We start from the raw sequence: 17730 nt of genomic DNA, 5'->3' as shown, positions 1-17730 counted from the left end.
TCCGACTCAAACCAAGGCGAGTGCCATTTGCACTGCAACCCAAGATTGAAGCAGAGCTGGATAAATTGGTCAAGCAGGGAGTTCTCTCACCCGTGGACTCCGCTAAGTGGGAGACTCCAATCGTCACGCCCCTTAAAGCAAATGGGGAAGTCAGGATCTGTGCTGATTACAAATGTACTATCAATAAGGCGCTCAGGGGAAACTCATACCCCATTCCAGTCGTATCACATCTGTTGGCTAAACTGGCTGGGGGCAAGGTGTTCGCCAAAACTGACCTGGCACAAGCTTACCAACAGCTGCCAGTAACCCCACAATCAGCAGAAGCACAGACTATTGTCACACATAAAGGGGCGTTCAGAGTTAACAGATTACAATTTGGAGTTTGTGTGGCCCCAGAGATTTTTCAAGGGCTCATGGAACGCCTGTTAAGAGGTCTGCCGGGGGTCTTGCCATTTTTTGATGACGTTTTGATTGCTGGAAAAGACCCACAGGAACTGGTTGCGCGTGTCCGTGCAGTGTTGCTCAAGTTCAAGGAGGCGGGGTTGCAACTAAAAAAGGAAAAATGCAGTTTTGGGGTGCCAACTGTGGAATTCTTGGGGTTTAAAATTGATGCATCAGGCATCCACCCCACAGATGCTAAGGTTAAGGCCATCATCGAGGCACCACGACCACAGAACAAGACGGAGTTGCAGTCATTCCTGGGACTTATTAACTTTTATCATTCCTTCTTACCCCAGAAGGCTTCGGTAGCTGAACCATTACATAGACTGTTGCAGAAAAAGAATGTGTGGCGATGGGGGCAGGAGCAGCAGAAGGCTTTTGACTCCTTGCGAGGAATGCTGAGTAGCAAGAGCGTCCTTGCTCATTATGATGAATCAAAGCCGCTGGTCCTGGCATGTGATGCCTCTCAATACGGCCTGGGGGCAGTGCTGAGTCATAGGGAACCGGATGGGTCGGAAAAGCCCATCTCTTTCTATTCCCGTACGTTGTCGCCCACGGAGCGCAACTATGCTCAAATGGACAAAGAGGCGCTTGCAATTGTGGCAGGAATCAAAAAGTTCCATGATTATGTGTACGGTCATCATTTCTCCATTGAAACGGACCACAAACCACTGTTGGGGTTGTTCAACCTGAACAAACAAACGCCACAAATTCTCTCCCCCAGAATGTTGCGTTGGGCTATATTTCTGAACGGGTTCCAGTACACCTTGACCCATGTGCCGGGGAAACGGTTGTGCCACGCTGATGCGCTGAGTCGATTGCGCTGAGTCGATTGCCCCTTCCTGGCGGGAGCAATGAGGATCCTGCTCCAGCGGAGCACATAATGATGCTGGAAACACTTCCGGGGGCTCCTGTGACGGCTACTGATATTGCTGAGAAAACGAGGAAAGATGCTGTTCTCTCCCGTGTGCTCACTTGGGTGGGGAGGGGGTGGCCAGGTGGTCCGCATGAAGACAAATTCAGGCCTTATGCGACAAGGCAGCACAAGTTATCCATGCATAAGGGTTGTCTCCTGTGGGGAGATAGGGTGATCATCCCAGCACCACTGAGAAACAGGGTTCTTGAGACGCTTCACATGGGACACCCGGGAATGCTCAGGATGAAGTCGCTAGCCCGATGTTATGTGTGGTGGCCTGGAATGGACCAGAACATAGAACAATGGGTACGGACATGCAAGGCATGCCAAGAGGTGCGGCCAGAAGTGGCCAGAGCACCAGTTCACTGGTGGGAGCAGTCCAGATCTCCCTGGAGCCGGCTGCACTTAGATTTTGCTGGGCCATTCCAGGGGAAGGTCTTTTTGGTTATCGTCGATGCATATTCCAAATGGTTAGAAGTGGCGATGGTCCCTAGCATGGCACCAGCTGCCGTAATCAATGTGTTGAGGCAGCTGTTTGCAACCCATGGGTTACCTGAGACCATTGTATCAGATAATGGGGCAGCTTTTGTATCCCAAGAATTCAGGGCATTCTTGGCTGATAACTTCATAAGGGGGGTCACATCCGCGCCCTTTCACCCATCCTCCAATGGGCAGGCGGAGTGCATGGTAAGAACAGCCAAAGAATCCATTGCACGCTTAATGGAGGGTAATTGGTCAGCTCGCATCGCGCGAATGTTATTTTTGCAGCATGCGACGCCGTGTACTGCGATGGGCAAGTCGCCAGCTGAGCTGCTCTTGGGTAGAAGATTGGTAACGGTGCTGGATTATGTCCACCCGGATAAAATGCCAAACCGTAATTCAAGAGCAAACCCCCAGGCTGAGACTGACACAACAAGGTATTTCGCCCCTGAAGATCTGGTCTGGGTGAGGAACTATTCACGAGGTTCGCGGTGGGTGGCTGGTGTGGTCACCCGGGCTAGTGGACCTGTGTCCTATTATGTGACCTTGGAAAATGGGCAAGTTTGGAAGAGACATATAGATCAGCTGAGGCGCCGGGCGCTCAGCAGGGAGGAGTCTGATAATTCATCCCTGGCTAACGACGCAGAGCTGCAAGACCAGAGTGAAAATGGCCCAGAGGTGCAATCATCAGGGGCTTCAGCAAATGAACCAGGGTCTGCTAGTCCTCAGGATGATGAGGTACAGGTAGGGGACCCTGAGATGTCTGGGACTCCTTCTGTTCCTGACGAAACCCCTATAGCAGCCCCCCTACCACAGGTGACACCCAATCCAGAACCGGCAACACCTGTTGTCAGGAGATCAAATAGAAGTTGTAGGACCCCACAGTACCTGAGAGATTCCGTCTGCTGTGCTCACTAGGGGGGGAGGGGTGTTGTGTATTGAGTCAAAGGATTTTATATCTGTATTATTATTGTCTGTAATTGCATTAGGGTAAAGTAACTGCCTTTTGGTTCCAGAGGGTACAGCTACTATTGGTTCATTTAAGCTGCTGTATTTGGATCCTCTGTCTTATTGGTTGCCTCCCAAAGGCAGGACTGTGATTGCCTGATATTGTTCCCTCCAAAATGTATCCTTTCTAGCTAGTTCCCTGTCCCTATAAATGTAGCTCTCCCCTCCTCAAGTCTCAGTCTTGTTGCTTTAATAAAGAAGTGTTACTAGAGAGCTGTCTCCAGCATATTATGTCAAGAGAGCTGAAATCACAAACCCCACGTCACAACAGAGGCGTCTATCCAAAGACAGATGTGAGATGCAGAAGAGGAAAGACTATTTCTTTAAGACGTCCGGCCTGAAGAAGAAGAGGAAGAAGAAGAAGAAGAAGAGTTTGGATTTGATATCCCGCCTTTCACTCCCTTTACGGAGTCTCAAAGCGACTAACATTCTCCTTTCCCTTCCTCCCCCACAACAAACACTCTGTGAGGTGAGTGGGGCTGAGAGACTTAACAGAAGTGTGACTGGCCCAAGGTCACCCAGCAGCTGCATGTGGAGGAGCGGAGACGCGAACCCGGTTCCCCAGATTAAGAGTCTACCGCTCTTAACCATTACACCACACTGGCAAGCCCTGCGTAACTCAAAAGTTCTGCAAAGTCCAAGGAGGGCGTTGTTTCCCTGGACCTGGTTCCACCAGTCTGCTCTCTCTGCCAGAGCACAGACCTGTCACACTATAGACAGCAACCCATATATCCTGGGATGGCACACAGGGAGCTATAGCTCCCTGATGTACTGAGCCCAGAGCACCGGAGTGCATTGAACTCAGAATTGCCCACACCAGCGGCTCTCCTGGGTTTCAGACTCGGGGCTCCCTCCCCCAGCCCTACCTAGAAAGGTCACCAGGGATTGGACCTGGGAACCTTCTGCACGCCAAGCAGGCGATCTCCCCCACTTCAGCCAGGGCCCCCCTTCCTTATGACGCCAGCACTGCAGAGGGTTAGACTGGATGACCCGCAAGGTCCCTTCCAACGCTGCAAGTCTGTGATCCTAATTGCACTGCAAGGACCAAGCGGCTCAACATACATATGTGGTGGAGGTGTGAGGACATTAATAAATTTTGGATAGTAGTACACAAAGAACTAAAGATGTTGAAAATATCAATAACAAAGAAATCAGAGATATATCTCCTTGGATTGATAGATGATGAGATACCACGGGGGGGGGGGGGAGAAGAATTTTTCTATATGCAAGTACAGCTGTTAGAATAGTGATTGCTGATAGGTGGAAGTCACAAACTATACCCACAAAGGAGGAATGGATTTGTAAACTAAATGGATATTTAATTTTGGCAAAATTAACTGCTATAAGAAGAAATCAGTCGAATCAAAAATTTAAAAAGGAGTGGAAATGTTTTGATGAATATATGGCAAAATCTTGCTCAAAAAAAAAGATATGCTAATATGCCTAGATTAAAATGTTAAGTACTGGATGGAAGAAAAACGAGTAAGGAAAGATAATAAGAATACATAGATGATTTGAGAAGGTTGTAGAATGCAAACGTTATTGTAAATTGTATAATGTGGAGGAAATCGAGTGGGGGCGGAGGGAAGTGGGAGGAAGGAGAAAAGAATAATATGATGGATTGAGGAAATGTAAATGTAAATGTATGGGGAGGAAATGGTGTTGGCTTTGGTACATCTGTATTGTAATGTAATATGTGAAAACCGTCTTTGGGCTCCAAAAGAGGGGATCTCTCCTCGCCTCTTTGATCGAAAAAGCCCCAGATGCGTTTTGCATAGGGCTTGGCGTGGGGGGTGACAGCAGGCAGAGAAAGAGGGAGGCGGACTTCTGCATGCAATATTCCTGGGATGCACCCCTCCCCTCTCCCATCCAGACCCCCCCCCCAAGACCTCCACCCCACACTCACCCAGGAGCGCAAACCCTCCTCACTTTCCCAAACGATGCCTGGGAGTGGAGGGGGTGCGAGCAGGAAGTGATCTGCAGAGGGAGATCCCTTCAAGGGGGTGGGGGTCTTTAACCCCGCCCCCCCCCAAAGTCGCAAGGGAAGGAACAGAAGGAGAGCCCCGCGCCAGAGAGCAGCGGCGCCCCTATGCGCCCCCAGCTGCAAAGTCCTCTTGCAGGCGCGGCTTTTGCAAAGGGATCGCGGGGGGGGGGGGGCGTTGGGGAGGGAGGCCCTCTGTGTGGGAGTCCTCGGCGAGGAAAGGGTTAAAGCGATGGAGGCTGGGTTCCTGGAGAGGCGTGCAAGGAGGAGGGTAGGGGGCGCGCAGAGCATCAAACGAGCCTGGGATCTCCTCCCCCCCTGCAAAAAATAAATAAACCCAAAAAATAATCAGGGCGCTATTGCAGTAGGCAGCTGCTGACTTAGCTTGCGGGCACGGAAGGGTTAACCCGAGCCCTGAGGTCAAGTTTCCCAAGTGGGCGGGGCTTAGCAGGCTCCCTCCCTCTTCTGCCTTGTAGGAAGAAGGAGGCGAGGAAGCAGAACCAGGGAATGAAATCTCTCCTAAGGGAGATAATTCTCCTGCCAAGTTCCTTTCTAAGTCCTTTCTCCTTCTTCGCTCTTATTTTTTACTGCCTTGTTCAGCTGCAGCTCCTGAAACTCTTGTGAGTAGAAATATAATCTCCGCTGGTTTGTGGGGGGTTTTAATGGTCCAAGTTTTAATGGTCTGCGTTGGGCTTAACTGTGCCAGGAGAGAGAGAGGGAAGAATCACTTTTGGGACTTACCTCTGTCTCTCCAACAGCCCCTGCTGTCTCTTCCTCCAAAGGAGGGCAGGGGGGGGGGGGCGGCACAAATGCAACTGAGGTTGGGGAGAGAAAACCTAAGTGGGCTTCTTGGCTGCACAGCCACCTCCTCAAAGGTCACCGGGCCCTGAAAGACAAAGAAATCAGGGTTGTCCTGGTGGATTACGTAAGAGTAATAATTTTTGAAGAGACATTGAAAGGTTCTGTTGCAGCACCTAGAACTTCCTTGTTGACATGCAAAGCCTTTGAAGTGAGCAAGTGGAAGTCAGCAATAATTCGGAGTATCAGTTGCTGGAAATTACAGGAGAGGAGAGGGCTCTTCTGCTCAGATCCTGCTTTCAAGATCCCCACAGGAATCTTGTTGGCCACAGGCCTGATCACCAGACTCTTCTTGGCTTCTTAATCCTGGCCCAGTATACCCAGTATACCAGTCCAGACACTGAGGTCTAGTTCCAAGGGCCTTCTGGTAGTTCCTGTTGGTACTAAAGGGTTAAGAGGTAACAAGTCGCTCTAATCACTGAGCAGCTTGAAGTCATTAAGCATCCAGGAATGTGAGTTAGTTTGTATAAATAGTCAGTTCACCCATGTGTCTCTATCCCCCCCCCCCCTTGACCTGACTCTGTCTCTCTTCTCCCCCCCCCCCCTTGACCTGACTCGCAGTTTGTGGCCATGGGCGTGTTTGATGATACAAGTTAAGTTTAGAGTAAAGTTTTCTTTATGCCAGAGATAAAAGCATGTGTGCTTTATCGCCAGGTTTTTTCTATTGTGAATAAAGTTTTTTCCTGAGTTCCAAAGTGCTTGCTCCAGGATTCTTCATTGAAAGGTACTGACTCTCCTGCCTTCTTCAGCCGCCGCACAAAATTCTCTGCTGAGATAAGATTTATGGCGTTGGAAGCGCACTGGACGTTTACTAATTAAAGTTTAATGGACAGTTCCCTCACTGGAGAAGTGAGGTTGTAGGGAACCAGGCAGAGGGCCTTCTCGGTAGTGGTGCCCGCCCTGTGGAAACGCCCTCCCATCAGATGTCAAGGGAATAAACAACTATCTGACTTTTAGAAGACATGTGAAGGCAGCCCTGTTTAGGGAAGTTTTTAAGGATTGATGTTCTATCGTGTTTTTAGTATTCTGTTGGGAGCTGCCCAGAGTGGCTGGGGAGATCCAGCCAGATGGGTGGGGTATAAATAGTAAATTCTTCCTCTTTCTCCTCTTCTTCGTCTCCCATGTCCAAGTTTAACACTCTAAGCACTACACCACACTGCCTCCACTGCTCCCCCATGTCTCTCGGCTGTTTATAAGTCACTGCCGTCTTTTACAGGTCCCAGCCAGGGTCACCCTTCGCTCCTAGCAAAGCATCTTTCCCTTAGGCGTGTGCAAGAGGGTTGCAAACTTTGCCGAACATCGACTGCCCTCTCCTCCAACGCCAATCAAATTCCGGCAGCCTTTGGTTTGGGAACAGAATTCTCCACAGAATTCTCCTTGGATTCCTTCGGGGAACTTTGGGAGATGGAAAAGCCAGACTCAGCGGCTCCCTGTGGAGGAAAGGTCCCCCACGTCACCCAGACTGGGAGCACTGGGGAGGTCTGGGAAAGGAACGTGCAGCAGATCCTGGGCGAGGGCAATGCCAGCTCAGACGTCCAGCGCCAACACTTCCGGGCGTTTTGCTACCAGGAGGCCGAGGGCCCCCGCGAGGTCTGCAGCCGCCTCCACCACCTCTACCGCCAGTGGCTGAAGCCGGAAAAGCACTCGAAGGCCCAGATGCTGGACCTGGTGGTCTTGGAGCAGTTCCTGACTATCCTCCCCCCGGAGATGGAGAGCTGGGTCAGGGAGTGCGGAGCGGAGACCAGCTCCCAGGCGGTGGCCCTGGCAGAAGGCTTCCTCCTGAGCCAGGTGGAAGAGAAGAGGCAGGAAGAAAGGGAGCAGGTGAGAGCGCTTTCTTTAAATCGTACCTACGGGACCACCTCTCCTGGTATGGCCCACGGAGAACCTTACTGTCTTCAAACAAAAACGTCTTGGAGGTCCCAGGCCACAGGGAGATTAGGCTGGCCTCAACCAGAGCCAGGGCTTTTTCGGCCGTGGCCCCGATCTGGTGGAACGCTCTATCACAAGAGACTAGGGCCCTGCAGGACTTGACATCTTTCCGCAGGGCCTGCAAGACAGAGCTGTTCCACCAGGCCTTTGGTCAGGGCGCAGCCTGACCCCCCTCCTTCTATAAGCCTCATAGAACTCTAGCCCAATGGTTGCCATTAATTTGACTCTGAATTGATTTTAGAATGTATTTCAATTAATTGATTGTGATTTTATGTAAGCTGTGTTACTTTTACTGTTGTTAGCCGCTCTGAGCCTGGCTTCAGCTGGGGAGGGCGGGAAAATAAATAAGTTGTTGTTGTTGTTGTTGTTGTTGTTATTGGAGTTGGGAAGGAGCCAAATAGCAGGGTGGATAAAAATCAATGATAAAAAAATCGGATTTTTTCATTTAAATCGGATTTTCAAATTGAAATCCTTTTGGAGGAAAAATCTTTCTAAAGATAGTTTTCTATTTAAGTTACATTATAGTCCAAAGGAAATAAAGATTTGTTTTAAGTTTTTCATGCTAAAACTCAGTCTGTTTTTTTTTTTTTTGTTTAACCACATCAGTTAACAAACATGCCATAATGTTATTGTTTTAGTTAAATAGTTTAGTTAAATAAATGGTTTAAATTGTTATTAAGTGCAGCAGAAAAGTTGTCCAAATATAAACAGTTAACTTATTAAACCTCACAATAATTTCATAACCATCTGTCCATGTATTTCTAATAGTATAACCAAATCAGTAATTTTTAACGTAACTGTAAAAACTACTCTGAAAATTTATTATTCCAAAAACGAAACCTTCATCTGGTTGTAAATATTAAGATTATACCAGCAAGAAAGAGTCTTTCTGTAAAACAAAAAAAAAATTAAATCAAGTCATACAGACTAGTGATTTAAATCCATTTTATTTAAATCAAATCCACCCTGCCAAAGAGTCATCAGGCATAGGCAAACTCGGCCCTCCAAATGTTTTTGGCTTACAACTCCCATCATCCCTAGCTAACAGGACCAGTGGTCAGGGATGATGGGAATTGTAGTCCCAAAACATCTGGAGGGCCGAGTTTGGGGATGCCCAATCTAGTCCAACTTCCTGGAATTCCTCCCCCGCCCCGGCCCCATTAATCTGTTACAATAACAGAAAATAAAGTTCAATAACACATGCCAAATAAAAAAAAGGAGCAAATTTCCACACCGGAATCAAAGCATTACACTTTTTATGCCAAATCCCATTTCGACAGTCCAGTGGAGTTTCCCCATCTGAAATCTCTTTCCCAGCTATTTTGGTATGAATTCGTTGTAAGAGCTCAACTCCCCAAGGGGAGGATAGAATGTGCAAGTGTTTGGTGTGCCCCATGCCCGTGATGAAATCAGGGTGCCTCTTCCTAATCCCTTTCCCGGCATGGGGATCCCCATTTTTATTTCAGATCCAGAGGCTGAAAAATGGGGGCCTTCCATTTTACGACACAGAGAAGGTCCCGCCGGCCACCAGGAGGAGGCAGCTATTCTGGAGAGCCATTCCGGAGGGCAGTGGAACGGATGTTTCCCCTTCGCTGAGTAAGGAGGAATTGGGAGTGGGTTTTTGGTTTGATCACGGTCTCGGGGGTGGGGGGTGGTTTTATATGCCCAAATCATCTTGCCTCCATGACTAACCGGGGAATTCTGCTCCAGATGAAGGGTGTAGGATGGATGGCGGTTGAGGATGAATCCTGACAAGACAGAAGTACTGTTTTTGGGGGACAGGGGCAGGCTGGTGTGGAGGATTCCCTGATCCTGAATGGGGTAACTGTGCCACTGAAGGACCAGCTGCACAGCCTGGGAGTCATTTTGGACTCACAGCTGTCCATGGAGGCGCAGGTTAATTCTGTGTCCAGGGTAGCTGTTTATCAGCTCCATCTGGTACGCAGGCTGAGACCCTACTTGCCTGCGGACTGTCTCGCCTGAGTGGTGCATGCTCTGGTTATCTCTCGCTTGGACTACTGCAATGCACTCTATGTGGGGCTATCTTTGAAGGTGACCCGAAAACTACAACTAATCCAGAATGCGGCAGCCAGACTGGTGACTAGGAGCAGGCGCTGAGACCATATAACACCAGTCTTGAAAGACCTACACTGGCTCCCAGTACGTTTCCGAGGACCATTCAAAGTGTTGGTGCTGACCTTTAAATCCCTAAACGGCCTCGGCCCAGTAGACCTGAAGGAGCGTCTCCACACCCATCGTTCAGCCCAGACACTGAGGTCCAACGCCGAGGGCCTCCTGGTGGTTCCCTCACTGCGAGAAGCCAAAATTATTGTGAGGTTTCATCTGGTTGTAAATATTAAGATTATAACAGCAAGAATGAGTGTTGTTGTTTTTTAAAAAAGATTTAATCAAGTCTTACTGACTAGTGATTTAAATCGTGGTTTAAATTGATTTGATTTAAATCCAACCCACCCTGATTCCCAAGCTGCATACCTGCAAAGTATACCCAGGCAGTTCGGGTTGCGAACCGGGGCAGGTGACAGGAGGCAGGAAAAAAATCCTTCCTGCTTCCTTTTTTCCTTTTGCTCATAGGCAGCCAAACTCCTCTGCCAGATCATCCCAGCCTTTCCTTACTGTGTGATGAAGAAGAAATGGTGTTCGTTCAGTTGCCTGGTCAGGTAGGAGATGGAAAAAACATGGGATCTGGGAAGTGCTGGCCAGGGCTTGAAAGGATCTGCTCCTTGATACCTTTCCAAGGATCTCTGCTTCCTTCGTAGAATCACAACAGATGGAAAGGGACCTGTGTTAAGGAAATGGTTTATTCTGACCAAGCGGAATGTAAAAGATTCCCTTTTCCCCCCAAGATTGCAGCTGCAGGGAGTCCCAAGTCTTTGTTGTTGTTTAGTCGTTTAGTCATGTCCGACTCTTCGTGACCCCATGGACTAGAGCACGCAAGGCACTCCTGTCTTCCACTGCCTCCCGCAGTTTGGTCAGACTCATGTTTGTGGCTTCGAGAACACTGTCCAACCATCTCGTCCCCTGTCGTCCCCTTCTCCTTGGGCCCTCCATCTTTCCCAACATCAGGGTCTTTTCCAGGGAGTCTTCTCTTCTCATGCGGTGGCCAAAGTATTGGAGCCTCAGCTTCACAATCTGTCCTTCCAGTTGAGCACTCAGGGCTGATTTCCTAAAGTCTTACAGCAGGGCAATTTTTTGTGTGTTCTACATTATTTATTGAAAAAATAAAGAAGCACAAAAGTACATAAGACACGGAAAAGAAGTTTACATTACAAAAAGGGGTGGGGTGGGGAATTGTTAGTGTAGTTAACCAGACGTTAACCTAATATGGTATTTATAAAAATGAATCTTCAATCCAATCGTTAAAGGGAGCTGCATTTTTATTTTTCCAGTTCATCAACACCAGCAGTGAGAGCGAGGAGAGTCCGTTCATATTGCCCCTTTGTTAGATTCCATGTGTTGGGTATATCATTCAAAATGACATTTTCCTCTGCAGTCATGCTGATTATCTCTATTACCTTTTGCCAAAAGTTTTTCAATGTAGGACATTGTAAAGGTAAAGGGACCCCTGACAGTTAAGTCCAGTTGCGAACAACTCTGGGATTGGGCCCTCATCTCGCTTTACTGGCCAAGGGAGCCGATGTTTGTCTGCAGACAGTTTTTCCAGGTCATGTGGTCAGCGTGACTAAGCTGCTTCTGGCGAACCAGAGCAGCGCACGGAAAACTCTGTTTACTTTCCAGTCGGAGTGGTACCTATTTATCTACTTGCACATGACGTGCTTTTGAACTGCTAGGTGGGCAGGAGTTGGGACTGAGCAACGGGAGCTCACCCCATCGCGGGGATTCGAACTGCTGACCTTCTGATTGGCAAGCCCTAGGCTCTGTGGTTTACACCACAGCACCACCTGCGTCCCTTAGGACATTGTACAAACATATGTTTTAGGTAAGCTTAACCCTGTCACATCTCCAGCAACTAGATGTCTTAGATAGTCCTTTCATAAACGAGCAGACTGGAGTCCAGTAAGTTCTAAATATTATTATTTGCTTGAGTCTTAATTTGAGGTCCAGAGACACCCTGGTTATAGAACTTACCGTGTAGCAGGGTGGCTTAGCATGTCCTTGCACCTGTGAGTCTCCCACAGTCATCCCACATTTTTCTCAGTTCTGTGTTCAGAGAGAAGTGCTGTGTGTTTGTGAAAATGCAAACAAACCACTGAACAGGAATGTTTTAGGAAAGAGAGGAGACCAAGAAGAGCTTGCTGCGAGAGAGATTTGCGGCCTAGGGCCCACGTACCTACAGGACCGCCTCTCCTGGTATGCCCCGCGGAGGACCTTAAGGTCCACAAATGACAACACTTTGGAGGTCCCAAGTCACAAGGTGGTTAGATTGGTCTCACCTGGGGCCAGGGCCTTTTCAGTACTGGCCCCGACTTGGTGGAACACTCTGTCCCGAGAGACTAGGGCCCTGCGGGACTTGATATCTTTCTGCAGGGCCTGCAAGACAGAGCTGTTCCGCCTGGCCTTTGGTTTGGACTCAGTCTGACCATTATGTTTCCCTCCCCTTATGGTCTTGATCTATCGGCTACTTTTAAAATGAGACTGCATTTTAAATTGCATTTTAACCTATATTAAAATGCCAGTGTGGTGTAGTGGTTAAGAGCGGTAGTCTCCTAATCTGGGGAACCGGGTTCGCGTCTCCGCTCCTCCACATGCAGCTGCTGGGTGACCTTGGGCCAGTCACACTTCTGTGAAGTCTCTCAGCCCCACTCACCTCACAGAGTGTTTGTTTTGGGGGAGGAAGGGGAAGGAGAATGTTAGCCGCTTTGAGACTCCTTAAAGGGAGTGAAAGGCGGGATATCAAATCCAAACTCTTCTTCTCTTCTATATTTTAAATGGCTTTATTTTGTTTTTTTCTATTATGTTTTTATTGTAATTTTATTGGTGTTAGCCGCCCTGAGCCTGGCTTTGGCCGGGGAGGGCAGGGTATAAATAAAATTTATTAGTAGTAGTAGTAGTAGTAAGAGTCACAGAGAGAGACTTAAGAGCAAGCTGTTGGGCTTTAAAAACTGTTTAGAAGCTTAGAGATACCATCTCATTTTATACGTGAATGAAGGCACCAGGGTGGTACTGTGGTCTAAACCACTGAGCCTCTCGGGCTTGCTGATTGGAAGGTCAGCTGTTCGAATCCCCGCAATGGGGTGACCTCTCGTTTCTCTGTCCCAGCTCCTGCCAACCTAGCAGTTCGAAAGCATACCAGTGCAAGTAGATAAATAGATACTGCTGCGACAGGAAGGTAAATGACGTTTCCATGCACTCTGGCACTCGTCACGGTCCTCCCTGTGCCAGTTGCGGTTTAGTCATGCTGGCCACATGACCTGGAAAACTGTCTGTGGACAAATGCCAGCTCCCTCGGCCTGAAAGCGAGATGAGCGCTGCAACCCAATAGTCACCTTTGACTGGACTTAACCATCTGGGGGGTCCTTTACCTTTACCTATACGTGAAACATGGAACATATATTACTACATGTGTGGAGGCAACATTTGGTGAATACTTTTAAACCTCCGTATTGGAGGTTGCTCCTCGGTCATGGAAGCTTAAACTGAGATTCCTGGACTAGAGGACCATTGGGGAGTTCCCATTCAAGTCTACAATTCTATGGGGCTATGTTTCTACGATGTGCTCTTATTGCTTCACTGGAGTTCTGCCCGCATAAACCCCAGCAACCCAACGGGTCATCGAGGCATGCAATGCCAGAATCACAGCTCTCTCTACGTCAGTTGCGTGGAGCAAATATTTTCTAACCCTTTTTTTTCTCCCCAGGGCCCACTGACCTTCGAGGAGGTGGCTGTGTTTTTCACGGAGGAGGAGTGGGCTCTGTTGGATCCTGGCCAAAGAGCCCTGCAGTGGGAGGTCACGATGGAGAATTATGGGAACTTGGTCTGTCTGGGTAAGGACCCCCTCTTCCCTTGTTAAGATAAACTGTGCAGCGCAGAGATGGTCGACAGTTGCCAGGCTATCCTGGACCAGAAGCTCATAGAACAGCGGTTCTCAACCTGTGGGTCTCCAGATGTTGTCGGACTACAACTCCCATCATCCCTGAGCTCTGGCCTTGCTAGCTAGGGGTGATGGGAGTTGTAGTTCAACAACATCTGGGGACCCACAGGTGGAGAAAGGCTGTCGTAGAAAGTCTTCTGTAGCATCCTTTGGTGTCTGCTTGCCCTCTTCGTGACCGGAATTTGAGTTCCTTTTCGTTCTCTTCATTTGGGCAAGACTTCAATTTTTTGAAGGGAGCCTTCTTGCCTCTAATAGTTTCTTTGACTGCTGACTAACCATATCAAGTCTTCTGTCAGGTTTCTGAGAGGGATACCTCCAGTTTAGGAACTGTCGGGAAATCAAGCCTTTATCAAGAGAAACTGGCAACTCTCCCAGGCACCCGGCATGATTCCCTGTTGACCTCCCTGGCTGCATTCCCCAGCAAGATCCAGGCGAGGTCTCGATAGGCGATTCTTCTCAAACGTGAGAAGAACCCCCCCCCTCTTTCCTGCCCCCTGGCAGGGGAAAGAGATAGACAGAAACGTATTTACATGCCTTTATTTCTGTCTTTGCAGCGTTACAAAAAACATGACTGCTCTCTTCAAACTCCAGCAGTGTAGTGACGAACACTTCCTGTACTTCCGGGACAGGAACAAACGGAAGAGCTCATATTATACTCTGAGCTAATTCTGGTGCTTCGCACTGTGAGTTGACTGTCCCTCTGTTTCCCATGGACAGTCCCAACATTCCCATCATGTTTACTTTTCAAGCTAGCACTTTGCAGCTGCATTGCATCCATATCGTAACAGGAACCTCTCTTTATAATTTATCCCAACAACAGCAAGTGGGAGGTGGAGCAGGAATTTTGGTGTCGTCCTGAGATTGTAGCATATTCAGAAGCTAACCTCAGATTCAGCAGGGCTTGGGGAGAAGGAAGCGGAGACGCTTGAAAACGATAGAATCGGAGAAGCAGAGAACTGGGCGCGATCCATAACGAGAATCTGCTTCTGCCTTGCAATTGAAACACATTTTCTTTTTCTCCCTCCCCCAAAACAGGTAATAGGCAGAATAATAAGAATATTAGTGAGACATCCATGGCGACATCAGAGAATGAAGCATGGAAAGAGATGTTTGCCAATCAAGAAGCACCCCAAAAGTCAATGAATGGGGAAGAGAAGTCCACCACGACTCAGGACATTTATGTCCATGTACCCCTGAATTTGCAAGATCTCAAAGGAAACAGCAGGAAGACATGTCCAGTGTGTGGTGAACCATATAAGTATCAGTCACAATCTAGTATATGTTACAACATCCACACAGAGGAGAAAGCACATAAATGTTTAGAATGTGGAAAGAGCTTCAGTCGTGGTGGGGATCTAAATGTGCACCAAAGAACTCACACAGGGGAGAAACCATTTATATGCATGGAGTGTGGAAAGAGCTTCAGTCGACGTGACCATCTTACTTTACATCAGAGAACCCACACAGGGCAGAAACCGTTTAAATGTATGGTGTGTGAAAAGAGTTTCAAACATGGTAAAAGCCTTACTGCACATCAAAGAACACACACATGGGATAAATCGTTTATATGCATTGAGTGTGGGAAAAGATTCCATGAGAGTAGTGACCTTACTGAGCACCAGAGGACCCACACAGGAGTGAAACCTTACAAATGTATGGAGTGCGGAAAAAGCTTTAGCCAGAGTGGAGGCCTTGCTGCACATCAAAGAACCCACACGTGGGCAAAACCGTTTAAATGCATGGAGTGTGGCAAGAGCTTCCATAGGAACTGTGACCTTACTGTGCATCAGAGAACCCACACAGGAGTGAAACCTCACAAGTGCATGGAGTGTGGAAAGAGCTTTTGCCAGAGTGGAGGCCTCGCTGCACATCAAAGAACCCACACAGGGGAAAAACCCTTTAAATGTTTGGAGTGTGGAAAGAGCTTTAGTCGCAATTACCACCTTACTTTACACAAAAGAACCCACACCAAGGAGAAACCATATCAATGTACAGGGTGTGGAGAAAGCTTTAGTGGGAGTGATGGCCTGACTGTGCATCTGGGAACCCATGCTGTGGATAAACCCTCTAAGTGAATGTGATAAAAGCTGTAGTGGGAGCACTAAACTTACTTTATTACAGTCCAAAGACCCTCAAAATCAATTTTGAAAACAAAATATAGCCGAGATACAGGAAAAACATTTCTGGGCAACCCTGTTCAGGGAAGCTTTTGATGTTTGGTGCATTACTGTATTTTAATATTTTTTTGGAAGCCGCCCAGAGTGGCTGGGGAAGCCCAGCCAGATGGACGGGGTATAAATTATTTATTTATTTATCTATCTATCTATCCAGAGCATGTCAATTTCTAATTCTTATTACCGGCGAGAGGAATTTTGCCACAGCCACCATTATATCATTTATCTTCCAAGGAGATATTTGAGATAAAAGACTTACCAGACGAATTCACCAAGATAGGTTTGATGAATTGGTTCCTAGCTTGTTTATAAAGCCCACAGTGTAGTAAAATTTGTTTTGTACAGTTGACAGCCTGAAGACATAAACAAAGTCTATTCTGCAGTGGTTTTCAACCAGTGTGCCCTGGCACCCTGGGGTGCCGTGAAGAATGCTGAGGGGTGCCACAGGCAACACTGGCCTCCGTCCCTCTTTCCGTCGCTCCCTCCTCAGATGCCCTCTTGCATCTCTGCCTCCCAAAAGCTTGCACAGCTGTTTGTGGCAGCAGCCCTGGCTACAAGCTCCCTAGGCGAATGGTCCCTCTGGGGCTGGCCAGGGGGTGCTGGGTGGCAGGAACTAAGGTGGCCTTGCAGTAAGCAAGCAAGCGGGCAAGGGAGCCCAGCCAGCTGGTCCGCCAGCCCTTGCTGTTGGGAACAGACAAACAAGTCCCACACCCCTGTGGTACATAAAAGCACGTACATAGATCAGCACAGGAACACCAACCTGAAACCATTTTTGATTCCCAAACTGACCAAACATTTTCTCTGCAAGGAGGGAGGGGGTCAGGGAGCCTTCCCATTGTCTCGGGAATTAAGTAATCAGCATTTTAATGGGTGACATACTATCAGGAAAGGCAATCAGATAACCTGGCAGACAGGAAAAACACATTCAGATTTCTGCTGTAGACTGTCTTTTCTGTGATGTAGGTATGTGGGGGGGGGGAATCTTAGGTTACACCCCTTCTGTGATGTATGTATGATGTACGGAGGGGCGGTCTTGAGCTCCATGGCAGGGAATTTAAAATGTATATATAAGGGCAGGCACACCTTGATTCTGGGGTCATCCTTTCCTGCGTGTGAAGGGGGCACCCTATTGCAACAGATCAATAAAGATCAGGCTTACTAGTTGCTTTGTTTCTCAATATTCTCTGGTTGGGCTCTGTTCTTTTCTCCTACCAATAGGGAACCTACGTAAGGACTCTATATGGCCTCTTGAATAACCCATAAGGGAAAAGGGCAGATTTTTTGTTTACAACAGGAACCAGAATTGGCCTCCACAGTCACTTATGGGCTCACTGATGAGACCATGTCCATGGAAGACAATCTTACTCTGCTATGATGGGTCGCGAAAGAAGAGGAAAAAGACCCCACAATTGCCTAACCTTGGCTCCCATAGGTTCCGGTCGGGGGTCACAAGCGAGAGACTTCAGCCAGGACACAGAAGCCAAACGGCGGCCCGGTGGCATGATCTTAATTGCTGCAACAAGACTTCCCACTATCACAAAGATGAAGCAGCCAAAAGCCCCAAACAATGGATAGATAAGTATTTTAAAGTTTCCCTTCATACATTTCCAGAAGCATCATCAATACATCATAGGTATGTCACAGGAAAGGTGTGGTCTCAGGTAGAACCTGAGATCCAGTGGTTGCCGCTGTCACTCAAATATAGTATTTCACACTTACTTCATCACAGTGCAAAGGAAAGCATTTACAGTTCCCTGGTCCTTAAAAGGTAAAGGGACCCCTGACCATTAGGTCCAGTCGTGGCCGACTCTGGGGTTGTGGCACTCATCTCGCTTTATTGGCCAAGGGTGCCGGCGTACAGCTTCCGGGTCAT

General features: G+C 48.1%; 3 protein-coding genes across 3 annotated transcripts in view; 1 reads left to right on the top strand and 2 right to left on the bottom strand.

Moving 5' to 3' along the window:
• LOC310837659 (uncharacterized protein) overlaps positions 1 to 17730 on the bottom strand; it is a 179472-nt gene that overhangs the window by 40097 nt on the left and 121645 nt on the right. The gene's annotated exons all lie outside the window — the stretch shown is intronic.
• The window catches only part of LOC310837834 (uncharacterized protein), a 299721-nt gene that overhangs the window by 160979 nt on the left and 121012 nt on the right, over positions 1 to 17730 (bottom strand). The window lies entirely within an intron of this gene.
• LOC310837518 (zinc finger protein with KRAB and SCAN domains 5-like) lies at positions 5124 to 17019 on the top strand. The gene is made up of 6 exons (XM_083724223.1): positions 5124 to 5446; positions 6901 to 7505; positions 9080 to 9209; positions 10206 to 10291; positions 13450 to 13576; positions 14719 to 17019. The coding sequence occupies exons 2-6, from the start codon at positions 7089 to 7091 to the stop codon at positions 15756 to 15758; spliced, it is 1800 nt and encodes a 599-aa protein (XP_083580349.1). The 5' UTR covers positions 5124 to 5446; positions 6901 to 7088; the 3' UTR covers positions 15759 to 17019.

Source organism: Podarcis gaigeae, assembly GCF_964106915.1.
Source record: "Podarcis gaigeae genome assembly, chromosome: 2".
In the NCBI taxonomy this organism is placed as follows: Eukaryota; Metazoa; Chordata; class Lepidosauria; order Squamata; family Lacertidae; genus Podarcis; species Podarcis gaigeae.
The sequence above is the reverse complement of the archived record's forward strand: the minus strand, read 5'-3'. Positions and strand labels throughout refer to the sequence as shown.